The sequence below is a fragment of the Corapipo altera genome, unplaced genomic scaffold, assembly GCF_003945725.1.
Source record: "Corapipo altera isolate COAL_440 unplaced genomic scaffold, ASM394572v1 301, whole genome shotgun sequence".
Lineage (NCBI taxonomy): Eukaryota > Metazoa > Chordata > Aves > Passeriformes > Pipridae > Corapipo > Corapipo altera.
The window spans coordinates 4,153,943-4,179,985 of record NW_020884926.1 but is presented as its reverse complement, the minus strand read 5'-3'; the positions used below and the strand labels follow the sequence as shown (position 1 = coordinate 4,179,985).

The 26,043-nt window shown below is 51.2% G+C and overlaps 1 protein-coding gene across 5 annotated transcripts in view; it reads right to left on the bottom strand.

Annotated features, from left to right (window-relative positions):
* DISP3 (dispatched RND transporter family member 3) overlaps positions 1-25,656 on the bottom strand; it is a 38,794-nt gene extending 13,138 nt beyond the window's left edge. For 2 of the 5 annotated variants that reach the window (XM_027658187.1, XM_027658190.1), the window contains exons 1-11: positions 24,912-25,221; positions 20,960-21,022; positions 7,877-8,813; positions 6,393-6,612; positions 4,761-4,897; positions 4,205-4,339; positions 3,817-3,977; positions 3,289-3,428; positions 2,412-2,557; positions 841-1,002; positions 266-427 (exon numbers count right to left, since the gene is read on the bottom strand). In XM_027658187.1, the coding sequence (XP_027513988.1) occupies positions 266-427; positions 841-1,002; positions 2,412-2,557; positions 3,289-3,428; positions 3,817-3,977; positions 4,205-4,339; positions 4,761-4,897; positions 6,393-6,612; positions 7,877-8,804 (2,191 nt within the window). In that variant the 5' untranslated portion in view covers positions 8,805-8,813; positions 20,960-21,022; positions 24,912-25,221. Of the gene's footprint in view, positions 1-265; positions 428-840; positions 1,003-2,411; positions 2,558-3,288; positions 3,429-3,816; positions 3,978-4,204; positions 4,340-4,760; positions 4,898-6,392; positions 6,613-7,876; positions 8,814-20,959; positions 21,023-24,911; positions 25,222-25,583 lie in introns of those variants that run through there. The other 3 variants (XM_027658186.1, XM_027658189.1, XM_027658188.1) reach the window with 3 other exon arrangements.
* Positions 25,657-26,043: the final 387 nt, after the last annotated feature.

Below are 26,043 nucleotides of genomic sequence, written 5' to 3'. Positions count from 1 at the left end.
AAAGTAGTCAGTTTTCATGGACTATGAGGGAATTGCTCCAGCAGAAACACTCAGACAGTTCCTGGCTAAAGCAGGAAATACTATTCAAAATATTCCACTAGTACAGGCAACTTAGCCATCCCACTCCCAAGGTGTGCCTCCCTTCAGCAGGGTCCATCCACTGTCCAGTGAGATATCTGAACACCATAGGCCTCTGCCTCAGCTCCTCCAGCCCAGGGTGTAGGCTGGGCTGCACCCACCATGGTCTGGGGACCAGCACTCTCACCTGAGCAGGTAATGCAGGAGATGCCTTCTGCACTCAGGTTGTATTTCAGGTCCAGCAGCACCTGGATGTTGGTGTCAGGCCGGAACAAGACTGGAGCACGGCTGGCGGGATGGAGGCGGCTGGCAAAGAATATGGACAGGAGCAAAACAAGGAGGAAGAGCCCTGCAAGGAGAAACCCAGGTGAGTGTGTGGGACCCTACATGCACCTTGCACTTGAGACATACTAAGAGAGCAGGAGTGTGGTAGAAAGATAAAGATGGTGTTTTCAGCTGGGAAAAGAACAACCTCTAAAGCACACTGGCAGCTAGGCTTTCTTGTAATGAGCCCCATGCCTGGAAAACCCCATCAGGGCTTGCCATTTTAGATCTGAATGAAAGGAAAGCGGTGGAAAAGTTCCTAATGCAGTTCCCTTAGGGACTGACTGTTCTGGGAGCACTCTTCCACTGTGATAGAAGCCATTTACCGTGTCCCTTTTCTCATCTCTTGTCACTAATAATCAAGGCTTGGGGACTGACTGAGATGCAGTCAAACCCTCTAAAATCCATGCAGATGGAACACCACCCCTCCTTCCTTACCCACAATCACCCATCTGCTCTTCACTGCAGACCACAGCACCCAGTGTTCCAGCAGCTCCTGCAGGCGGGTTATCAAGTGACCCCGGTTGCTCTTCTCTGCAGGGAGCTGCAGATTTTCTGGCATCACGGACACCAAGGGGACATCCCCCATTTCCAGCGAGACTAGAAGAGAAATCAAAGGCAGTCTCAGTGTCATGAGTGTCTCTCAGACCTCTCTACTCTCCTTTACCAAATCTTCTGAAGGGGCTGTACAACTCAAGCTAAAGATGGAGTAAGACCCAGGCAGAGGCAGTGCCTTCCAGGATGTCACAGGAAAGTTTTTTGTCAAGTCACTGCCGTGCGAGAGCTACACTTTTGAAACCATAGCTCAGTCCAAATCTGTGCTTCAGGCTGTTCTTCCTCTGCCAGATCCCACAAACATTGTCCATAAGGTCACAGGGACACTGCATGCTGCTTGGTCCAAACAGAATTTGTCCCAGTCCCACTAAATGTGTCTTACTGCTAATTATACACAGCTGACCTCTTCCTGACTGCAGCCTGGCTCCTCTCTGACCTCTTCTCTCCAGCTCAGGGATGCCAAGGGAACTGCCCTCTTCTCTACACGTGAGAAGTGGGCACTGGCTGTGGTGGGACCAAGCCTGGCACTCTGTACAGCTGCCCCACAAACCACACTTGGGCACTGACTGGAACAAGCTGCTTTGCTTCTTCGTGAATTACCCAATGCCAGGGGCCCTGGAGGAAAGGATCTTGCTGGGAGGGATTATTCCCATATATCACCAGTGCCCGAGGCTCTGGCATACTGAGGAGAGCTCTTGCAGCACAGAGCCAGAGCTTCTCTGCCTGCCTGTCACAGGCAGCTCAGAGCCCCCTCTGCAGCCAGGGGTCTGCCTGTGCTGTGGCATTGATCCATTTGCCTCCAGCTCCAGTTTGCTCCCAGGCCTGAAAGTCACTCACTGCCCAGACTATTGCCATTGGGGGTTTTAAAAGAAAGAGTTTCCAGCAAGTTTTAAAAGCCAAATACGAGAAAGCATGACTCTGTAAGCACCTTTATCTTCAGATCAGGGGTAGAAGGATTATCTCCTGCCAACAACAGATAGGGAATTTCTGGGCTTTTTTTCTAGATTGTTTATATGGTCTCAGGCAAGTCACTGCCCTTTTTGTGCTGTGACAGAGGAGCTGCTCTGGAGAGGTGATGCCAGAGAACAACCAAGTGTTCTCTCTCCTGCTTCCCAAATGCAGTGCTCCAAATGGCAGGGAAGAGAGGAAAACTCTGCTCAAAGGTGAGCTGTCCTGGTACTATGGATTAGGTGTTTCATGGTCACAATCAGAGCTCCCAGGAAGCAGATCACATTGGACCCAAGAGAATTAGCAAGGTTGTTAGAAAGCATTGTATTGACACCCTCTGAAGATCTCAAAGCAACTTTATAACTGTGAGTGAGTTCTGACTCCTACAACCCCCTGTGCCAGCACCATCTCCAACTCACAGTTAGGAGAACTGAGGCAGGGCCAGGGAGAACAGGATGGACAGGGCAGTGTGGTCCCCCTGAAGGCACCACCCCACAGGCACATACCAGGCTCCTCCTCCACGCTGAGCAGTGGGATGTCATCATCAAGGTAGGGAAGGGTCTCTCTGCCTGCCCTGGAGGTGGCCTCTGGGGCAATGAAGAGATCTTCAGCCAGGTGCAAGGCTCTCTTTTTGGTGCACTTCTGACTACAGCTGGATTGGAGCAGGAAAGGAGACAGAGGCAAGAGTTTTAAGGCACATACCCTGCAAAGAGTTCCCAGTGGGCTCCTTCAGTGACAAGGAGAGCAGCAACAGCCTGCTCTAATTACTTGGAAAGACAACAGGCACTGCCACGAGCAATTTCCATTGCTAAGTGCAGAGAGGTCAGGGCTGGGCTGGATACACAGAGCAGGGCTGAGCTGTGGCCACTGTGTGCTGAGTGACAGGAGTTTCAGGAGTTCATCTCCCTGCTAATGAGTTAAATCAGGCCAGGTCATCTGCGGGGCTAAAGAGCAGGGGAGGGGGAAATGTGCTGGCTTCAAAGACAAATCTGAATGTCCTGCTTGTGCTCACAGGCAGGAGCAGTGGTGATCTGTCTGCCTTGCAGGGCCTGTGTCTCCACAGCTTGGAGGTTTAGCTGTGCATTAAGTGCTCTGAGGACACAAATGGCTCCAAAACCCTGTGGGATTCAACCCAGAGGATTGACTGGCCCTGCAGAGTCTGGATCTTGGGAGGCACCTATGCACATGCCAGGGGAGATTAGTGAGACCCAGGCTATGAGACCGGGACCTAATGCTTCCATTTTGCTCCAGTCTGGAATGGCAGAATTTAAATTTCCCTTCTGATAGAGGGAAAACCAAGCTGCCTGAGGGGACTGAAGATAACTGAGATGATAGGGCAGGAATTTGCACACTGCCTTGTGTTCCACAGGATGCAGGGCTTACCTGGTTTGGCAGGAGCTCTCTAGTGGGGACACATAAAGGGTCCATATTCCAAGAGCAGCTGGCATGGTGAAGAGCACAGCTACCCAGCAGCAGGACACAATCAGTGACATGAAGAGCCCAAAGTCATGCACAGCTGGGATCTACAGGAAGAGAGAGAACATGGAGTTGGGATCAACTGGGGCACGAGAGCTGGAAAGACAGCAGGCAAGAAACAGATGTCTGGAGGGACCTGAGAGCAGCACACGCTGACCTCAGCCATGGTCGTCAGCAAGCCTGGTAGGTAAAGCACTGAGATAGAGCCTGAAAACCACTGGATCCTGTTTGGCCAGTGGCACAGGAAATATTGTCTTGAATGCTGCTACAGGGAGAGTGCCCAGTGCCTTACAGCAGGTGGGGACAGCCCTGCAGGGTAAGCAGGTCGGGCATCCCCCTGCGCTGGAGGAGAGGACAGATGGTGCTGGCAGGTCCCCACTCTTTTAGGCCCTCTGGCAGAAATGGAAACCCCCAAATCCCACGGGTGCAGGGTACCTGAGAGAAGATGTTGGCAGCATATGCTGCAGCAGTGGTGAGGGAGGTGAAGAAGGTGGCCTTCCCTGCTGTCTGGATCGTGTGGATCATGCGCAGCCGCAGGTCCTTGAGGTGGGTGGCTTGGCGGTAGGTGTTGATGAAAACAAAGACATCGTCAACCCCTGGAAAAACAGGGCAGAGCTGCTGATACTTCACTCACACAGTGGTGACACATGCTAAAAATCTCATTTCCCCCTCGACATTTGACCTGCAAATATTACACTTGGAGGTAACGGAGGGAAAGGGCCTGGGAGTTCAATCTGAGTTTGCCACCATCACCTTCCTCTCCCCTGCAGGCAGGAGCTGGGGCAAGGCAGCACAGGGAGGCTTTGAGAAAGGACGTGCTTACCAATCCCCACAATGACAAAGGCAGCCACACCATTGAGTATACCCAGGTACTGGATCCCAAATACGACGTGGTACAGGAACAGAGCCACCAGGCAGCTCAGCCCAATGCTGGCAATGCCAAAGAATGACAGGAACACTACAGCAGAAAAGAAACATGGAAAAAATAGTATCTCTGGCCACCCCCAGGAGAACAGACACCCCCCACCTGCCCTGTTGGAATACCCCCATGAAAGTGTTGGTGAGAGAGAATAGCTCAGGGCTGCAAGAATACTGCCTGCAGACTCCTTCCCGTGAGGCCCATCCACGAAATGATATCAGATTCACACCAGTGTTAGCAAGATAGGAATTTGCATCTTATTTTTGATTTCCTGGGAACCTTCCCCTCACCCTGCCCACATATCTCTGGAGAATAAGACTTGTGTGCCCTTCTTGCATGCTGCTGTGCCACACAGCCAGGCTGGTGCCAGGGCATCAGAGCCTCTCCTGGGGCTCAGGCAGGGGGAATCACAGCACATTTGGATTTGTGTGAGAGCAGGGCAGCTGTGACCACAGCCTACCTGAGCAGGAGGTGAGGATGTAGACCAAGACAGCTATGCAGCTACTGCTGATGAAGGCCAGCAACATGTCGTTGTTGAAAGTCCTCCTCACCTCATAGTCAAACAAATCTGTCCCTCCATACAGCACCTGGACCTTGCTAGGGTGAGAAGACAGGAAAGAAGAGGAATAGGCAGAGCTGAGTGCAAAAGGAGCAGAGCCAGGTGATTTAAAGCACAGTGTCTTCTCCAGAGCCAAAGGAGGTCACTGCTCTAATAACCTGCCAGTTCTCTGAGGAAACTGCTCTGAGTGGCGAGATCAGGTTGAATGAGGTTGCTGCTGGAGGTGAAGTTCACACAAGAAGGGAGAAAAATAAAGAGCAGGTCTAATATTTTAAAAATTCCTCCAGTGCATGGTGGGTCTTTGGCAATAATAGACAGCTCCTGAAGCCTCCGAAGCCAATTCCATCTGGAATCCTAATCATTGCTTGTTATATTAGCACAGCGGATGCAGGCAGAGTGAGAGCTTATCAGAAACCATACGATTTACCAGCTTCTGCCTCTGGAAGTGGGCTCTGAGCAGAAGTAATCTGAGATAATTTAGCCAGGAGTACAATAATGCTGCACCATAGGAGACTACCAGGGGTCTGAGCCTCAGAACTGAGCCTTGGCCCCAATTCCCTTTCGGGTTCTCATAACCACAACCTGCTCTGCCAGCCCATATCTGAGAGTGCTCTGTGGCTGCCTGTTCTCAGGGCTGACAGGGGCTGCCTGCATTCCAAACTGCTTTTGAGGATCAGCATCCATTTGTTCTGGGAGCTACTGAGGCTCAGAGCAGTAGAGCTGGAGCCTAAGAAGGTACAAACACTGGGACTCACTGCCTTCCCTCAGCTATCTGGGTACTGAGATGCTCTTGTAGCTCTGTTTTACCATCTCTCTCTCACAGGCATTGAGTAAAGCTCTATTCAACAAAGTCATGCAGACCTGGTGGTGGAAAAAGTCTGCATTTCCTGAAACTTATCCTGCCCTGAAACTCCCCTCCCTATCCCTCTGCACAAAAAGCAAAAGCAGAATTGGATCTGCAGGTTGATAACCTGCATAAAGACCGTTTCACCCCCTGCATCAGAACAGCTGGGGACAAATTCAGAGCAGGAAGGCAGCTCTGTTTGAGCCAGTGGAACTGGATTTGTGAGATGGAGGCAAAGAGATCCAATGCCAGACAAGGGCTCAGTGGAAGGGCAGGCACTGAATTTAGCCTTCAGTCCCTTTTCATTGTCTCTACTGATGTCTCTGGAATGTTGCTGCCTCAGAAGTGGCATCAAAGGGAAGCAGTGGGTTTCTGCCATATGCTCCCAACCCTCATTCACAGCTCCATGCATGAGCCCAGCTTCAAAGGAGATGCTTTTTCTCCTCTTCTGGAGCATTATGCCATGGCCACTGTCCAAGGCTGTCCAGCAGTCTGAGCTGGCATGCCAAGCCTTCTATGCCTGGTGCCTTCCCAGTGAGGCTGAACAGAACAGGGTTGTCGGAGCGGAACAGGCACATCTGCCCTGTGTGAACCTTCAGGCGGAGCTTTTACACCCTCAGAGGCCTGTTCCACCCTCTGCCCTTCCCTGCTCCCAGCCAGGCACCTGCCCTGCCTGCACACACCCTCACCTCGTGGACTGCTTGGCCAGCATGGCCACGTAGGTGATGACGAAGTTCTGGAACTTGCGGCGCTGCTCCTCCCAGCGATCCTCCACCGAGTAGTAGTTGGGCAGAGGTGCCCCAAAGAGGATTTCGCTCCTCAGCAGGGAGCTCTTCATGTTCTCAGCAGACAAGCCCTCATCCACATACCAGTAGAACTCAGGGTGGGTCATGGCCAGCTCCAGGGACCCTGCGGGACAAGGCAGCACCACCTTTTTTAGACCCTGGTTGATTGTTTTAGCAAGACACGGGATCTGGTCTGACAAAGGGAAATTAGGAGTGATCCTGTTCTTCATCAGAGGGGTGCTGACTGCTGCTACCTTGCAGAGAGCAAGGAGGGCTGGGGGAAAGCTGAATTGCAAAGACTCACCTTCTACTTCTGCTTTGTGACTCTGCTGATGCTGCCTACATGCAGTTCCCCCATCAGGGACATCTTCCACCTGACTGACCTGAACCACAGCTCCCTCAGCCAGCAATGCACACAACATCCCCATCCTCACTCCTGCTGCTGGATGCGCTTCCTTCCTGTACACTGGGACAATATTTGCTCCACCACCCTGGGAAGCACAAGAACTAAACAATGCCCAGGGAAGAGGAGAAGTCCTGGCTCTGCTGTGACATGGTACCTCTGCCATCTGATGGTGTGAGGGATGTAGAGATGGAAGCACTCAGCCAGTTCTGAGTAAGAGGCACTTCCTGTCTACCACTACCCACAAAATCCAGTTTCCTTGAGTTCACACAATAAAGACCCAGAAACTATGCTCTTTCCTGTTTTGGTAACAGAAGTATTACTCACACGGGAGCAGATGGAGTTAATTCTTTCCCTGCTCCCTGTATGGCTCCTGGACAGCTCTCAGCTGAGCCTGGCTTGGGAGACAGATGGAGGTTTCATCCCACAGCCACATCACACCCACAGACTCCTCATGAGTCACCTCTTTTGCACCATCCAGAGCCTCTGCTCTGCTAGAGGTGCACAGAACAGGGTACAGAGCTGGGAGGAGGCAGGGCCTTCCTCCTCCTCTCCTTATAGGAGACTTTCCAGCTGGTGACTCACAAGCTGCCTTTCAAGCTCCAGAGCAGCCCACAGACCTCTTTCATCTGCTCTGTGGTGCAGGGGGGCTCATCCCTATTGCCTGTCCAAGCCCTGACATTGCTCTAGTTACCCACAGTCATTCACAGGGGACAAGGGTCAGTAGAAGAGGCCTTGTACCATGCAGGACTGCGCCTCACTTGTCCCTCTCACTCAGGTAGGGGGGCCCGTGATTGGAGTTGATGAAAGGGTTGGAAAGGGGCCCCAGTACAGAAAAGACAATTCCTCAAGGCACAGCCCAGCAGGCTCTTCCTCTCTGTACGAGGCAGTCTCATCCCTCTCAGCTGCAACACCAGGGACTGCCTGAACTTGAGGAGGTCCTTTCCTTGAACACACCAGCCCTCGCCCACAGCCCCCAGCTCACCTTGGATGTCAGCAAGGTCTTGTCCCATGCCATCATAGTAAATCTTCCCTCCTCTCTCAGTGGGGAAGAAGTAGGTCATGAGGGAGCTGGGAGGGGAGCAGTAGGAGTAGGAACCCAGGGGCAGGTCCTTCAGGACCTCATGGGGCTTCCAGCAGAACTCCCGGAAGCGAGGGTGATCCATGATCTTGCGCTCGACCTCGTGGATGGTGACCAGGCGCTCGGTGGTGAAGATGTTGTTCTCCGAGTCCCCCCGTGCCAGGAAGATGAGCTCGATGCGCCAGTGGGCGTGAGTCTGAGTGTTGGCACTGATGTATGTGCTGGAGTAATCCCAGCGTGGGGCTCCCCTCCCGACCCGGGACGTCCTGTTCCCTGGGCTCGGGTGGACACAGGGCTCGGGGGAGCTCGTCCTGCCCTCGGGGGGACTGCGCCTGACCCGCGCGCTGACCCCGAGGTGGGAGGCGTTGAGGTGAAGCTGCTGGAGCTGCTCGAAGATGAGTCTCTGCAGGGTCTCGGAGGTGAAGTCAGCCAGGTCCCGGCGGTTCCTCCCCCAGGACCCAAACTGGGATTTGAGGGCCAGGGCGAGAGCGTCGAAGCGCTGCGAGGACTCGTGGTTGCGGATCTCGAAGGCGTTGTAGGAGATGTCGATATCCAGGGCCGGGTAGTGCAGGAACATGACAACAGCCAGCACAGCAGGGATGGCACAGCCCAGGAAAAGGATGAAGCCAGCGCAGTACGGGTTGGTAAACACCCAGCCAACAATATTCCAGAAGCCAGACACGGGCAGGGTGACACGCAGGGGCCTGACCCTGCACGGGCTTTTCCCACACAACACAGCACCCTCTCGCCTCTTGCGGGAGCTGAAGGCCACCTCTTCATCCTCCTCTTCCAGCCAGGCATCCTGCAACAAGGGGTCATCCTCTGTGTCCATGTCCAGTGCCTGCACACAGGGGCAGAGGAAAGCAGTCAGCAAGGCCCAGCAGTGGTGTCCCAGGCACAGCCATGAACCCACAGCAGCTGCCCAAGGGTCCCAGCAGCAGAGCTGGGATGAAGGCACATTCCAGCTCCCTCAGGAGCAAAGCATCCCTCCTTCCAAACCCCACAGATTGGCTACAGCTGCTGAAAAAGCAGCCTTGCCATGGGGTGTCCCACACCCTGCTGGGCAGAGGAACCAGAGAGGCAGAAGTTCAAACAACAGTCCCAGAGCTCAGTGCTGAGGCAGTGGAGGGCTTTGCAAGGCTCTGCATGGCTCCAGGAGCACCAGGCACAGAGACTGCAGGGATTCACATTGTGCTGCTCTGACTGCAGCAGCAGGAACATTTAATTAGCTAACCTGGTTCTCACACCCAGGAACGGTTCGTGCTATCAGATAAAAAATGCAAGGGAGTGTATCTTCCTCTCCTTAAAAAAGACAGTAGGTTTTCCCCAGCTATTTATAGGTGTATTCATCTTTCCCACAAGGTGTGCATGTGTGTGCACCCAGAGCCAGAAGCAGAGGCACCCACACCTGCACACACACATGTATGCACAGATTTGCACATCCCAAACCCCCCCTGAACTCGCTGTGACCCTGCTCCAGTCCTTCAAGGGATATCCACCTCCAGGGTGGGAAGGGAAAGGGCTGAACACCCCTGCTTTCCCTTCCACCCCTGCAGGATATTATTTGTCGAGTGTGTTTCCCCCATTCCTATGGAACAACCAGGAAGGAAGAGCAGTTACTGCTCCCATGGAATGCAGGAGGAAACTCTCCCTGGTCAGCCTACACTTGGGCAGGAAAGAAAAGGGATAATCCCTAGGAGGTGCTCTCCTTTGCAGGGGTTTGCCAGCACACACAGGTTCCCAGACTTTCCCTGGGTATCTCAGGGAAGCTTCCCAAGCCAGGGATCCATGGGTGGTGGTCCCTGAGAGCAAAGCCCAGACTCTGTAGGTGTCCCTTCCTTTCCCAGCTCTGGGCAGCAAAACCAGCAGTCCCCACTCACTGAATGAATGAATGAACAGGTTCACTTTGTTACCTGACCCTGGGAGTTGAAAGCAATTTACACACAGGCCAGAAACAATTTACGAGCTTTGATCCTAACCAGGATTTTAACAGGCTTTATATCAGTAGGAAGATAAATTCCCTGCACCTCTTAACTGTAGGTTCTCAGAAGACCTGGGAGCTGCATGAACTTGGACTGAGAGAAAAAGCAATGGGGCAGAAATGCCCCCTGGCAGGAGAGGGCTGTGCAAAGGAGCAGGGGTCACAGCAATCCCCCTGGCTCTGCTCAGCCTGGGCAATGCCAGTGGCTTTGCTCACAGAGAGTTCATGGGAGCTCCAGCAGCTCCCATGGGATTCAGTCTGATCTGGACAGCAGAGTGCTTCCAACACCACAGAGCCTGTGGAGAACAGGAAACGTCTGAGCTCCAGCCCCCCTGTTCCTGTCCACACATCGGTGAATTTAATCTGCAGCTGATCCTGTCCCAGAACATCCCACCCCTCCTGTCAGTGTGAGGGCAGGGGCTCTCCCAGCCCCTCTCCTGCAGTGGCTCACCCACCCCAGCCAGGCTGCGGAGCTGGGCAGGAGGGCACAGCTCTCCTGCTCTGCCACCTCATAGTGCCAAAACAGACGGGCACCACTGCTGGCACATGGCCACAGCCCCTCTCCTGCCAAGCCTCCAACCACCAGCAGGCTAAGAAATAGAGTGAGGAGAGGATGGCTCACAAAACCCTGCTGTGCTGTTTCCCCCCTCACATGCAGGGCTGTTAGACAGCAAGAATAAGGCAAAGGGGGATCATTTCAAGCCTCTGGAAAGGTCAGGAGAAATCTAGCTGGTTTTGGGTTTCACTGAGATTTCTTTAATATTCAGGAGGCATAATCCTAAACAGCCAGGGAGTGTCTGAAAGTTTCCCTGAACATCCCTGGATCTCTGTGTGAGCCCTGGGCACTGGGGCAGAGTCAAGAGCACACGAATGGTGGTGCCCAGGACAGGCACTGGCCTGCAGGTGCTGCTCAGCTGCGTGGGCACACAGACCAACATGTTCTTACTTGTGTCATGACAGGGAGGAAGCTTTCCCAGGTCCCTGAATGTGCAAATAAATCCTCTCCCATTTGCTTCTTAAGGCAGTCCTGCCTTCTCTCTCACACTCTACACTCCCAAACACAGCCATAATCCTACCCAAGATGTGTCCACAGCCTGCTAGCATGTCAGCCACAGCTCACAAGTCACCCCAAACTGCTCACCTTTGCAGTCAGGCACCCTCAGCACATCCTTGGCCTGTGTGTGACCCCCATCCATCGCTCGGATGACAGGTACTGTCACCCTTCAGCCTCTGAGGGACAGCCAAGCTACAACCTCAGTCCACATTAGTGCAGGTGGTGCTGCAGGAACGCAGGCAGGTGCAAACCTCACTCATCCCACCTGGGCAGGTTGGTGAGGACCTGCAGTTACCTCCCCTCCACTCCTGCCCTTTCTCTTGCTGGCCTGAGCTCTCCTTCAGCAGAACAGAGTTACTGCGAGACCTGAACAAGTGCATGTGTTCTCTCTTTAGAAAGAGAGGTAAAGAGCCATAATAATTTCCCATTTATTGAGCTACTGAGGAGAAAGAGGGAAAAGATTCTAATCCTGAGACCGAAGAGCCTGCACGTGACAAGAAAGGGAAATGAGAGCGAGCGAGATAATAATAAGGCAGAAAAGGGATCACACCCTCTTCTTTCTTAACCAAGAGCTAAATCCTCAACTCAAGGATGGGATTAGACCGCAGGCATCTCCCTCTGGCTCTTCCATTCACTCTCCCAGAGACTGCAGTATAACAGATGGGCACCTACAATGTCTGATGACCAACCCGTGTCACCCCCTGGCTGCAGACTGGTAAAAATTCTGACACTGGGTGTAAACCCAGCACAGCAAATGCTGGGGAAGCCCCAAGACTATAAACACATGAGAACTGAGTCAGGGAAGGATCAAGATTTGGTCTGGGAGAGAGGCAAGGGCAGGACAGGGGGCACCTGGGCTGGGCTGTCCCTGGCAGCGAAGCCTCCCTCTGCTCATGGGGTGTGTGTGTGCTTGAATCCACAGCTCTGAACCCCCTTCATGGGGCTTTACCACGTGATTCAGCTCCAAAGCCAGACACAGCACACTTGGCACTGCCCTTGGGACTCGTCTGGCTTTGCTGCCTTCCTCAGATCCTGCCTGGGTCAGGATGAAAGCTCATCCAACCCAAAACACAGCAAACGGAATCGGCAGCAGAGATAAACCCTGAAATCAGCCAGAAGGGGATTGAAGTGCATTTTTTCTGCTTGAATTGTACCTGAGGGCTTGGCCTGTTTTCCCTCTACCGCTTCCTGTACTATCCAGGCACTCCCAGAACTGAATCGCGGCCCAGTTACTTTTTCAACTCCCGGATATGCAGTGGACTTAATCCTGCAGCCCTGCCTCGCCTCTGAGCAAGCTTAGCCTGCACCAGGATGAAAGGAGCAGAGGATAAGAGCACTCCTAGGAGCCCTGGATCCATCTCTTTAGAGAAGAGGCACTGATTCAGCTGGTTGGGAGGTAAGTGTTCGGATTTCTTGGGCTTCCCTCTGCCCTTTCCAAAGCAAACAGGTTTCCTCCAGACAGGACCCAGCTCAAGCCCCAACAGCCCCACAGGGACAGTCACTCCCTTGCACCTCAACCAGGAAAAACACCCAAGCAGCTCCCACATGACAGTTCTTTTTCAGTGACATCTAGGATAGAAGAAAGTCATTGGCAAGTTGGAGAGAGGCAGTGACAGATGAGGAAGCTAATTACAACCGACCTGACTAATTAATGCTGACTTTCAGATTAAAAAATCCTCACTAGTGTTCCATTTCAATTACGCAGTTGTTCCTTCTTAGGGGAGAAAGGGGGCCTCGTGCATCAGTGAGCCAGAAGAAAAAAGGAAAGAAAGCACCAGGCTAGAAGGGGAAGGAAAGACAATTTCTATAATATGAGAGATTCTCATCGACAAAATAATTAAACTTCACACTGGTTTCTCCCATGGGCAGAGCTTTCAGAGCAGAGTGGTTCTGTGGTCCTATTTGTATTCCTGAAAACTCCTGGAGTTTCTACCAAAGGCAACTTTAGGTCCCTTTGTTTGCTACATAAAGTTCTGCTGAGAGGGAGAGAAGTGGTCTTTGTGCTTCCAAATCACCCTGAGAGCATCCAGGTCCTGCCAAAAGCCACTTCTGTGTGTTGATTCAGAGTTGCTGATGCCTCCCAGGCCCTGTGGTGCTGGGGGACACTGGACAGAGCTCTGGCTGTGTGGAACAACTGGAGGGCATCAAAGCAGGACTCCACAGGGACAGCAAGGCTCAGCATCAGTATTTTGCTCTGCACTTAAATCACTAAGACTAATCTAGAAGTATAATTTTAAAACACAACCAGAAAGGGCCTTCTGAGGTCCCTGCTCTCCCTTTATCAACACAGCTGTAGCTCCACGGAGTGCTGCAACTGTGCATGGAGTGTTGCCCTTTCCCAGGGCAGACTGCCTTTCATGACTGGGAAAATGAAACAGAAAGGAGAATTAGATATGATTTTCCTCTAATTGGATGTCTGACTTCCAGAGGTGTTGCACTCCTGGAAAAGCAAAGCAGGCCCTGGACACCTGAGCCAGAATCTCCTAAAATACTTCTCAAAACATTGGTTTAATTCAGCCATGAACCAGAACCTGTGCCTGAGGATACAACCCAGAACCTGTTTCAATGGGATACAAGCCCAGAGATGCACATGCTGCTCAAAGGCACTGGTTTGATCTGCTGGCTGGGCTGGCTCCACCTTTAGTTAAGCAGGTTCACTTTTCCAGCTGCAAGCACAACACAGCAACAAGGGTTTAATCTATTTTTTCTTTCTGTGTGCTTTGCATTTCCCTCTCCACTTGCTTTAAATCCTTTGGTAAGATGCACAAAAACACTGCCAGACCTCAGGCACTTTGCAGATCAGAATGACATCAGAATGCTCCAGTGGCACAGTGCTCTTGGAATTACAGTGTAATGATATAAATATGTGTTTGCTGGGGGAGAAGTTCAACAAAACAATTTAAAAGGTATATATTTAAAGCTCTACAGTCTGTAATTCTACTTGCCCACAGGAAGCAAGACAATATAGGGTTGTACAGAGGATGGAGGATTATCTGATCTCCCAAGCTTTATGAAATCAAGGACCTGCACACACACTTCTAACTGAGGTGTCCTCTTCCACTGCTGACTGTCTCACCCCTCTTCCCCCCTGCAGGCACTTTTACACCCTGGTTAAGATAAAAGCAGCTGGAAACAGAAGGAACCAGTCAGACTTAATGACCTTAAAGGTCTTTTCCAACCTAAATCATTCTACTGTCTCTTGACCAGCTTTCAGATGGGGCAAAGTGCTTGGAGCACTCTCAGCCTGTGACATCGAGGATCTCCTGCCTGCACCTGCCTGCTATTCCAGACTCTGACAAACACTGATTAGATCTACTCATAATTGCGTGCCAAAAACAGTGTGGAAAGATTATCTGCAAAGTCAAGCACTCACCAGTCAGGAAATGCCAGATTCAGGGCAGGCACAGCATCCTTAATTTGTCCCCCTTCTGTAAATGCTTTGCAGTGCAGTTTTGCTTCCAAGCCCGATGTCCAAGGCAAGGACTCTGGCCTCCCCCAGTGCATGCAGGGGATGATGCTCCCCAAAGCCAGCAGCAATTGGCTCCCCTGTTCTCTGCTCATCATTCAGCGTGTGGTCTCATGCCTCATTTCCTGCACGCCGCTCAGGCCTGGCTCACAGGCAGAATTATTAATTTCCTCGTGAGCTTTTCAATGCTGCCTGTCACGACAGAGTCTGAGGGCTGAACAAACAGGGCTGAACTGAATCTTCTCCCAGCATCTCGGAGAAGGAGGGGGTGGTGTGCTCTGTGTCTGACAGATGCAGGAGCTCAGGGGATGAGAGGAAAGAAGTAGGAACTTATTTTGGGCGCCTAGTTTGACACACAAGGTGCCAAATCTCTTGGAGGACGAAGATGGGGGTTGTGTGCACCAAACTACAAACTCTGCTGTGTTCTGTGAGCATAATTCAAGCTGTAACATCAAGCATAACCATCACTGTGCAACATAACCTTTATGCTGGCGAGGGACATCCAACCTCCACAATGAGAACCAATTTCACACTATCTATGCTACTAAAAGGACACAATAAATTGCCCCAAAATACTGGCTTTAAAAGTACTGAAACTGGCACTTTTCAAAGGGGTTTGCTGGCATCAAACCATGCACGTTCAGCGCCCTGCCACCCCAGGATTGCTGCAGAGGTAAACCTGCACGAGCACTTTGCTAACACGCCCATCACTGCCAAAGAAAATTAATTTCCTGATAAAATAATTTGCTCCTGGTTATTGTAGCTAATGACTGTAGGTGTCAGAAGACAGCTTCTTGGTTATAATCTCACGAAACATGCCTTGCAGCCCTCTGCCATGTTCACCACTCAAGTTACTTGCTCGTGCTGGTGATAAGCTCTGCTGTCACTCAGGCATGTGGCACTTACAGGTTTCTGCACACAAGCATGCTGAGGCTCTGATATGCTTCTGACATGACTTACCTAACCACTACAAAAATGACTTAGATTTTGTCTGAGCCCCAGCCAGTTGCTGTTGCTAAATAAAGTGTTGGCTGGGTGCCTTTGGGTGCCTTGACACCGACTTCAAAAGCCCCCTGGATCCCACCTGCCAGGGGCCCAAAGGAACAAGCTTGTTAAAGGTGTGTGGATTCCCACCTGTGCTCAGAGCAAAGCCTTTGCAGATCATTAAATACAGATGGCTGCCACAAACCCGGTCCTTGTGTTATTATTCTAAGGAGCATCACTGCAGGAAGGAATCTCAGACCACGGAGAGGAATCACCAGTTCCCAAGGAATGGAATAAACTGCCATCCCCAAGGCTTGTGTGCTGCTCTTTTATAGATAAATTCCAGCTTCCCACATCACTGTCACCCTGAAAAGGAAAGCCAAGTCCTGCTGTCAGTGTCTGCCAGTCCTTTATTATTGCACCCTGTGCTCAGGCTCCCCAGTTTACGTCACTGTGGGCACTGGTACCACTCTGTGCTCAGCTGCAGGATTCCCATGCAGATTCCAGCTCTGCTCCCCACACCTGCTCCTTGGAACAGGAGGAAGGACACAGACAAGGGCTGGCTGTGCTGTCTCCTCCATCTGCAGCTCAAAAATAGCATGTTTGTGTGCACACTGCTCCTGGGACTGATCAAAACACACTCTCCTTGAGGCCCCTCTCCAGAGTCTCCCCATAAGCTGCCAGTTCCATCACTGAGAAGGAGGAGGACAATTTCTTCCCCATGGTGCACGTGAGCTGCTTTGTCTCAGCAGCCCAAGCAGCAGTTGTGGTTCTTTGGTGGTTGTGGTTCTGTGGGCAGCAATATGAAAAGTAACCCAGCAATGCCAGCCTGTGCTGCCAGGCCTTCTTGCCAAATACAGGCAGCTGTTTTGTCTCCACTTCTTGCCATTCCAACATAAAAAAGTACAATTAAGGTTAGAAAAAAAACATTACAAGTGCTCCAGGTGAAGTGTCTGTATTCAGCCAGCTCTGCCCATGGTGCTCTGACTTTCCAGGAAGAGGAGGCAAAGGCACAAAGTCCCATCTGCACATGTGTCAGTCACACAGGTCACAGTGTCTCGCTCCAGGTGCTACCCAGCATCACTCTGATGGATCTAAAGGTCTTGCTTTTTCACTGCTATAATTTACTGACATCAGAAAATGCCAGATTCACAACAGGAAGGCTGTAAGGCTGCAATCTCTGACGGGGACACAGCTCCCACAGCATTTCAGTCACACTCAGTTCTTCAGCAGGGCTTTCCACTCACCAGCATGAGAGAGGAGTGGGTGATGCCGTAGCCCTCTCCTAAATGAGGGAGCAGCAGAAATACCCATTCCAGCTCCATGCACTGAGCTGAGCTTGTCTGTGGCACAGACGTGGCCTCTTTTTCCTGAGAATGCATGGAAATCGTTCTGCTGGATCAGGAGGGACTCACAAAGCAGCTTGTAGCTGGCTGGCTCTCAGCAGCCTAGGAAGTGGGATCTGAGCAGGTATGTCTTTCTTACCTCCCACACTTCTCTCTCTCTGACACAGAAGCAGCTAGCTGCCCTCCTCCCATGGAAACCTGCTGCTTCTGGAATCGGATTAATTAGCACTGCTATTTCATCTTCTCAGGATCAGTGAGAAATCTGGAAGCAGAGGTGTAAAACCCAGAAGCTGAAGAGCCCCTAGTGCCATGGCTCACTGCTCCAGAGCAGGACCTGGGCAAGCACAAGGTTTTTCAGAACAGAAGGAAAACTTCCTGAGGGGAAGGGGAGGATGTGGAGAGGAGACAAGCTGCCTCAATGTTTGTAGGCAGATCCCCTGCCAGTACAAGGACTTAAAGCTCACTGCCAGCTGCACCAGCCATGCAGAAACTCACATTAAATGTGCCCACAGCTCAATGACCACAGCCCCGCAGACCATTAGCAGAGGAGGGGGCAGGGTCGAAGAATAAGCAAACAGCCTTTAATGACACATTCGTCTCAGGGAGAGTCCAGCGTGCTTCCCAGCACAAACAAGAGACACCTCGAGCTGGTTCCTGTTAGTCCCTGTGCAAGGGGGGGAGATGTTGCTGGCAGCAGCTCCCAGAAGCTGCCAGTGCAGCCCTGTCTCCAGATGCAGGTTTAGGCCATCAGGCCTGAGCTGAGGCAGCAGCCATGTCCCTTCTCTCCCTTCTTCTCCACCCTCCCAGCACAGACCCAGAGGTCTGTGATCTGAAGCAGTTCAGAAAGAGGCAGAGATCACCCTTGTCCCTGTTGTTCCTCTGCCACCAAAGGTGCAGGGATTCACAGCCATGGGAGCTGCACGAGCGTGAGTGGCAATCATCCAACCCAAAGGGACAAGGGACTGCCACCTGGCAAAGGATCAAAGCATTTCAGGCAATTGTTCCCAGTTCCTTACTGCATCCCACACTTCCAGCCAGGCTGAGATGCTACTTGTGTTAACTGTTAGGACCAAGTCCTGCAGTTAAAACACACAAAAAAAGAAGGAAACGTTTGTGGCTCTACTATTAGTTTTTCCAGCTTTCCCGGGGCAAATCACATCAGCTGCTCTGAATTGCTCTCATATTCTGGAGTCTGAAACCCTGTCTTCCATCCTTTCACAACATACCTTGTTCCAAAGCCTCCTGGGATTCCCCTCCACAAGCAAATGCAGGCTATTTTTGCACAGACGTTTGTAAATTGATTTTCAAAGCGACTCACTCCACTGCCCTATGCTGACGTGGAACTGTGTCTGGCCCTCTGGAAAACAGACTGTTGGCTGAGTAAGGAAGCAGACTCCCTGCAGGCACTTCCCAAATCAGCCAGAGGAATGGAAATGCAAACAGTACCAGGATCTGCAGCATAACAGAATAGAAGGGCATGTAGGCAGGTGGTGCACACGCAGGAATGAGTTTAGCTGCGTGTGTGCCAAGATTTGGATCCAAAAGGACTGACCTCCCCCACAACACACCAGAAATACAAGAAACTGCAAGAGGTCTATAAAGGAAATGTCATCCAAATCTAATCTGTCTCTGCTACTCACAGTAGAGCTCTCTGTTATTGGCATCTAAATAAGGTCAGCTGCTTTCCTGTGCCACTTACACACAAACCCGTGCTATGAACTCTGCAGTTACTGCAAGCAAACCTGCATCAAGGAACTGGTTCCACACAGCAGATTTACAGGAATGAAGATTCTTTTCTTTGGTTTAAGCAGTGCCACAGGGGATGAAACATTTACCTGCTGATACATCTTGTTTCTTAGTTGTCATAGGCTGGTGTTTTATACCTGCCTAGGACGCCGCAGCGTTTCTGCCACGCTCTGTGCACAAGACACCAGTGACAGCAGTGAAACGGACCCCAGCCCAGCCCAGCCCAGCCCAGCCCAGCCCACTGCTCAGCTGCCACTCGCTGCCTGTCAGAGCCCTGTGTGAAGTGACAGGGCTGAGATGCAGGGGTTAGGATTGGGAGGAAGAGAAGGGATGGCCTTGCAAGTAAAATTCAGTTTGGCTGTGGAAGGAAATGGCTTGCAGCACACACATCAGGCTGTGAGACACTCCGTTTGGAGGCACATCCATGGATTTGACACTCGGGTGAGTCCAAGGCACTGACAGGTGCTCTGTGGGTCCTGAAGAAGCACAGCTTGCAATGCTCAGAGTTTGGAAATGGCAACTGTTGGCAGGAAGCTCCGGAAGGAGTAGCTTTCTCCATGGTCCAAGAACTGGCCCGAGCTTTGCAGTACAATAGATTTAACTTTCAAAACAAGCAGTTGTCTATATTGTCCAGACTCCCAACCCTCAGTTTAAACAGAGCCCGCTGTTTTATTGAGGCACTTTCATGCTCCTGTGGGACTGCCCACCTTCCCATTTCAACTCAGCCATAAAAATTGGCCTGGAGATTAAACCTGCTGCCTGAGTTGTTCACAGGAGAGTAAGTGGGAGGGTGTGTGAGGGGGGAGGTGGAAGGAAAGAGGCAGCAGTGGAAATATGAAGACAGAGGATTTGGCCAGGTTTGATTTACAAGCAGGAGCCAGGGTTGCTTTGGGAACATCTCAGACATGTTTAAAATGCCCTGTTGGGCTCTAGTTCAAATCTGAGTTTGCAGCCCCGTCTTCTGCAGGAATTTATTTGCCTTGTTAAAAGGAGGAACAAAGAGAAATGGTTGGATTCAGGGAATCAAGTGTGCTGCATGTTCAGCAGTACCCCAAGCAGTAGAAAGGATTAGGTGCTGTTTTGTGGGGGTTTTTTTCCAAATTGTCTCCACAGACCTTAATAAGCACTCAAAAGGAGTTTATTCTCAGCTCCTGGGTGTAACAAAGAGCCAAGAAACCAGTCAACATATAGCACATCCCCTTAGGAGCAAAGAGCACTTTGTGCATCATATATGAGAAACTGCATAAACCCTTTGCAAACAGCTATCAGATCCAATTCCCTGTTCCTCTAGGGAAATACATAGGATTATATGCAAGTTCACAAATGAATTAAGCAGGATTCCACAGTCTAGCTCCAGCTCTGCTGGAATTCAGCCATTACTTTTGCTGACTTTAACAGAAGCTAAATACAGACCAAGCAAGCTACAGCTAATGTTGTTCAGCTTTAGTTGCCATTTGGGGAGCAGCAGTGGTACCCTATAACTGCAGTTAACAGTGACACAGAGACTCTGTGTCTTGCTACCCAACCTCAGACAGCCAAGTGAGCTTAGAGATCTCCCAGAACCCTCCTCTGTGTTCGAGTCAAAGAAATTTCTGCTATGCAAAAATGAGATGGGAATAAAGTCTGTGGCAGCATCAGACAGGATGCCCTGAAGCCCAAACAAGCTCATCCGTGTAGTTATCTCAGCAGGTAGATCCCGGGTTAACATTCCCAGCAACAAATCCAAAGTGGCTTCCCTGCCGTGACTGAGTGAGATTGCAGCTGCAGAACCAGGCCCCAGGAGCAACAGCACCTACAGCCTGGAGTCCAGGCAAAAGAATGGTGCTCACCCCTGACTCTCCCCCCATAAAGCAGCAGAGTCAAGGCCAGCAGCAGTTTAAGAACCAGACGACTGCCAGTATGTCTTTCCCCCCCTGCAAACACATTGGCCTCTCCCCCTTCTCCACTATTTATGTTACATGAACTGCCTTCTATTCAGGAGGAGCTGTTCTCTATTAACAGAGCTTGGCAAAGATCAGGAATTAACTGTGCCAACTTTCAAGCCTGCTGCCTTAAGGCAGATGGCAGGGAAAGTATCCCAGCCTTGTTCCCCAAACCTCTTCTCCCAGCAAGCAGAGATTACTCAAAAACAGGAAAAAAGGGTCAGGCATCTGTGAAGCCCTAATTTCAGTGCAGGAGACAGCCTGTGTGTGGGGTGCCTTGCTCTGCCATGGCTGTGCTTGTCACCCCACGGGCAAGCAAAGCCTGTGGCACCATCAGGATCCACAGGCTCAGAGCAAGGGCACAGGTTTCACTGGAATTCTTATACTTCCAGAGTTACAACAAGAAAGAGGAGATGCTCTGCCTCCCTCCAAGATGCTGCTATCATGAAAGGAAATCAGCACTGCTAATGACTGGTGCTGAACTGTACCTTTATGGGAAAGTAAATCCCTCTGGAGCAGCTGGAAGGACAGGATTCCCAGTTACTGCAGACCTGCAGCAAAAAGCAAGAACTGTGGTTGCAGAGCATCCCCTGCTTCCCACCAGCAGGACACAGCTGCTCTGCCATCCCCACCACTGCAGGTCCCCCAGGAGCAGTTCCAGTGCCTGGGGAACATTCACCCCATGAAGGTGGATCACACTCAGGCACTTGCAGGAACAGGCACAGCTGGACTCCTGAGCTGTGAAGAGCTGAGTGTCCAGTCCTGCCTTGTTCTTGCAGAATAAGGCACCATCCCCAGCTCTGAGCAACCCAAATCAAGCCTTTGAAGCTTGCTTTGCCAACCTCTTTGTGTCTGTATTCCCTCCTGTTAGTGGTGTGGCACTCCAGTTATTAATATTTTCTGGTTTTCAATACTACAAAAGCATGACTCAATAGCAGTGCTGAGACCTCAGAAAGCTTCCCCCAGGTGCTGCAGAGGATGGTTAACGACAGTATGACAGGCAAGAGGGTCATAAATAACATTCTGCTGGGTGCTAATTCAGACAGTTGTTGTAGCTCACTGCCATCAGTGGGACAATTTACAAACTCACACATAGTTAAGCATTGCTGAAATATATCCTGGACTGGGGTCAATGGAAAGTGTCTTGCTGACTTCACCTAGAGCTGGATTAAGCACTTAACTCTTACATTGTCTCCTCCATATCCTGAATTATTCATTAAGGGCCAGACACTGCAATCCATACTCACACTGCACTTAATCTGTCCTTTAAATTGACTTGCATTAGTCTGAGTCACAGACACCACAGCACCTTCCTCCTTAACAGTCTCACTGAATGCAGCAGAGCTATTCATGAAATAAGGTGCTGCTCTGCAAGGAGGCAGATCCAGCTCTCAGCAAAGGCATCAGTAAGGAGAGAACTGAGAGAAAATTCACCCTGGTAAAGCTGCATCAAGATGTCTGAACTCAAGTAAATCTGTGTGAAATCAATCATTTAAAGAGATAACCTGTTCTGTGGTATTGCAGGGGAGAGACTAAGGGAGTTCTAGAAACTAATATTTCATTGTTCAACTTCATCACAAGGTCTGGAAACACATTCCACTGCCCCTGGCCACACATTCACAGAGCCTTGTGAGGGCTGCTTTGTCCCTCCAGAGAGAAAGAGCGAGGTGTGTGGAAAGGAAGAAGGCAAAGGATTTGTTCTGCTCCTCCTGACGGGCACAAAAGGAATAAAAAGTGAACAGGACTGCTGCCACCGAGGAGGTAACAAGTACCCACATTTACCAGCAACTCCCTCCTCTGCCAAGCTCCCAGCTCCCACTAACCAAGCTCCCAGACCACACTACTGGCTCTGATCCTGAAATCCCCTCAGGCTGCTCAAACAGCAGATAAACTCTCATCACAGCAGAGCCGATTAGCTGTGCCTTTCACCACTGAGTCCAAACCTATAGCCTGATCCCTCTGTACAAACAATGGATCAGGAAATAAATAAGCCAATCAGGTAAGCAAAGGGAGAAATCTTGTGCACTACACTGAGAAATATATAAGGGGGGTTGATTTTTTAAAAAGGAATTTATCTGTTCAGTTCTCATTTATGTCAGCTCTTGATAAGATTAGAGGATTAAACCAACTGAATGCTAAATGCTCTGTGCTGGAGAGAGTCCTGCTGGGATTTACTGCATGTTGGCATGTACAGAGACCACACAGCATCACCCAGAGACCCTGGGACTCGCAGAAGAACCCGTTCAAACTTCTGAAATAAAAATGACAGCTTATCCAGACTTTCCATATGCCGCCAGGGTACGAACTCCTATCCCTCTCCAGTTTCACTCAAGCTTGCTTATTAAGTACTTGTACCCAACAGGCAAGTCTTTGTATAAGCAGCACTTATCTCGGAGCACTGGCATCACAAGAGGGTTTCAGATGTGCTGTGGCTTTTTGGATGCAAAATGTTAACACCGTGTGCATCCCTCCTCCAGTGCCCAACCGAAGCACACACATCCTGTCACCCTCCTGCAGGCACACCACAGCTACCCCCATAAACTCCGGCACAACACAGCTTGTTAAAAACACAATTGACAGTTTTTTAAAGGAGTCAAAGTTCTCCTGTAACTTAACCGCTTCTTCTATTGGCCTGACAAACACATTTGTGATGTTTAGTTCGTTAATTCTGAAAAAGCACAAGATCTTGGGAGGTGCAGCCAAGGACTCACAGGGTATTGGGAGAATTTTTAGCACCTAGCAAACACATTCTCCCCAAACACCTGAAAACTAACAGCAATTTCACCGGTGTGAACTCCCTCATTCCTGTGCCCCAAATTACAGTCGGATATTGTCACCTTGGCTCCCTACCAGTGCTCTACTCTGTGGTAAGGAGACCACACACCACAAGGGCGTTTGTCAGTGTAGCTGAGAACATCAGACTATAGCCAGTGAGAGAAATCTAGTTAGAGTATCAGTGACTTCAGCTGGTGTTTGGGGTTGTGGTTTGGGTTTTTTCCTGCCCCTGAGGAGGAATTAGCCCTGAACGTTGCAGAAACTGAATCACGAATCACGATCTTCACCACCGTGGGGGACTGGAACGATGCTGATGCCACTTCCCAAATGCCAGTCTGGCTCTCACATAATACACTGTTACACATTGCTCTGGGCCATTTGTCCCCTTCCCCTTGTGCCTCGAGGTGAAACGGTCACAAATGCTGATGGGGAGATTCCCCTTGAATCATTTTCCTGTCAGACAAGCATTCTCCTTCCATACAGGAGTATCTTCCCCATGGAAATACAGCAGGTGTTCACAGGGGCAGCAGGAAGAAAGGAGGAATGGATCTTTTATCATATTAAGCATTTCCATTCCATCTTTATTGTCTTTTCTGTAGCTCAGGTCTGTTTTATTCCAGGCTTAGGGAATCACACTATAAGGCTCCAAGGGGTAAAGAGGCTGTCTTGATGAATCTAACCTCTGAAGATGCATCCAGGATGATAAAAGAAGTGTAGCTATTGAAACATCTCCCTTCAATACAGTTATTGTGTTGCTAGGTTTCCATCTAGACACGCAGCCTAAAAGAGCAATCAAAGGAAGCTGATGCTGTGGATAATATCTTTATCAACACTTCACAAGGTTGTTGGGGAGGAAGAGGGGAAAAATATTGTCCCCGAGCAAAGTTGTTCTGATGAGAAGAGACAGCTAGTTTCAAAAGCTCGCCCAAATTTTCATGGGAAAATTGTTTTTTAAAGAAACTGAGCTCTTAGGGTGGTAGATTTTATGTGTATCAGCATGTGGCTTTGTGAGCAAGAAGTCTGTGTGTTTATTCCGTCATTTGAATTGTAAAAGTACTTCTCTTTCAACACACAAGTCCTCACCCCACTTAACTAAAGCCTGTCTTGCAGCAGCAGACGAGGGCAGGCATCAGCCTTGTTTTTAGAGGAACTTATTTGTTGCATATTACATTAAATCCCAACAGACTCTGCACTGCTGTCAAAATACTATCCTAATAATTGCATGAGGGAAGGTTGTTAACCAGCACACTGCTATGCCTGTGCACAAAACAAAGGTTCAAGTGACACAGGATGCAGCAGCGAGGCAGATCCCCGAGGGACTGGCCACCTCCAGCTCACTCCGCCTGCCCCAAAGTTTTTCGGTTATATTCAGCTTCTGCCCTCTCAAGTGCTTTTAAACACCCGGGCAGTAGCAAACAGCCCCACACTCTTTTGGTTTGGTCATCTCATCACCAAATCGGAAAGAACAGAAAAGAGTTCGTTTTCTCCGGGAGTCCGGGTGTTTTGCTGTCATGTCCTTGGAGACCACCTGGAACAGCGAGGGCCCAGGGCCAGGCTGCACTCGGGACTGTTGCTAAGCAATGTAATGTCCTTATTAAGTGGCATGAGGTTTTTAGGCAGGAAAAGTCCGTTTCTACACAAGCCAGTATAAAACAGGAAGGTTACCTTACGTGTGCCAGGTATGCTCTTTACAGCTTTTGGAGCAGCACCGGACACCAGCTGCTGTCATAGACGAGGTTCCCCCCTGGCTGGACCTGCTGCCATCCCTGAGCGTGGCGAGCGCTCCGCTGGCTCTGCTCCTCCTCAGGGAGGCCGGCCAAGCCTCCGTGGAGCCGGGGACACAAAGCTGCTCAGTTCTGGCGCCCAACTTTTCCCCCAGGAGAACAGCCCTGCTGCAGGCGCAGCTCAATCAGCTCATTATAGAGGCAGCCTCCCGAGAAACGCTCTCCCTGTGCATATTCATGAACTCTCCAGAGCTTCCAGGGAGAGTTGGCTAAACACACAACTGAGGGATTTAGCTGTTGGATTCCCAGAAAAAAAAAAAAAAAAAAAAAAAAAAAAAAAAAAAGGGGGGAGGGGGAGGGAGGAAAGGGGGGCGAGGAAGGAGCAAAGGGCTTAAAAAAAAAAAAAAGTGACTAGTGGAGTGACTGCAGCGGTGCTGCCCTAAGCACCGCGGGACCCAGGAGCGCGACCGACCCCCGCATCACCTCCCGGGCAGAGCCGAGCGCTGAGGGCCGGTGGCGGGCACCGAGGAGACGGTGTCACGGGAGACGGCTGTGCCCACAGACCCGCAAAACAACAACCCCCTTCCACCCCGGGGCCGCGGAGCGCATCACTCACCTCCGCCCGGCCGGGCGGCAGCAGCCGAGGGCTCGCAGCGATGCCGGGGCACGGCCGGGTCCCGCGGTACCGGTGCCGAGTCCCGCTGTACCGGAGCTGGGGCAGAGCGGTACCGGTGCCGAGTCCCGCTGTACCGGTGCCGGGGTACAGCGGTACCGGTGCCTCTGCAGCGCCGGCGGCAGCGGCGGTCGCGGTCCCGGTCCCGCAGCCCTCCCCCGGCCCCGCCGCCGCCTTTTAACGCCGCTCCGCCGAGCGCCGCGGCCGCTGCTGGCACGGCCCGTCCCGCCGGTCCCCAGGGGCGGCCGACAGCCCCCGCCGCGGTGCCGCGGGATGCGGAGCGGAGGGATGCGGAGCGGTGGGGTGCGGAGCGGAGGGATGAGGAGCGGAGGGATGCGGAGCGGAGGGATGAGGAGCGGAGGGATGAGGAGCGGAGGGATGAGGAGCGGAGGGATGAGGA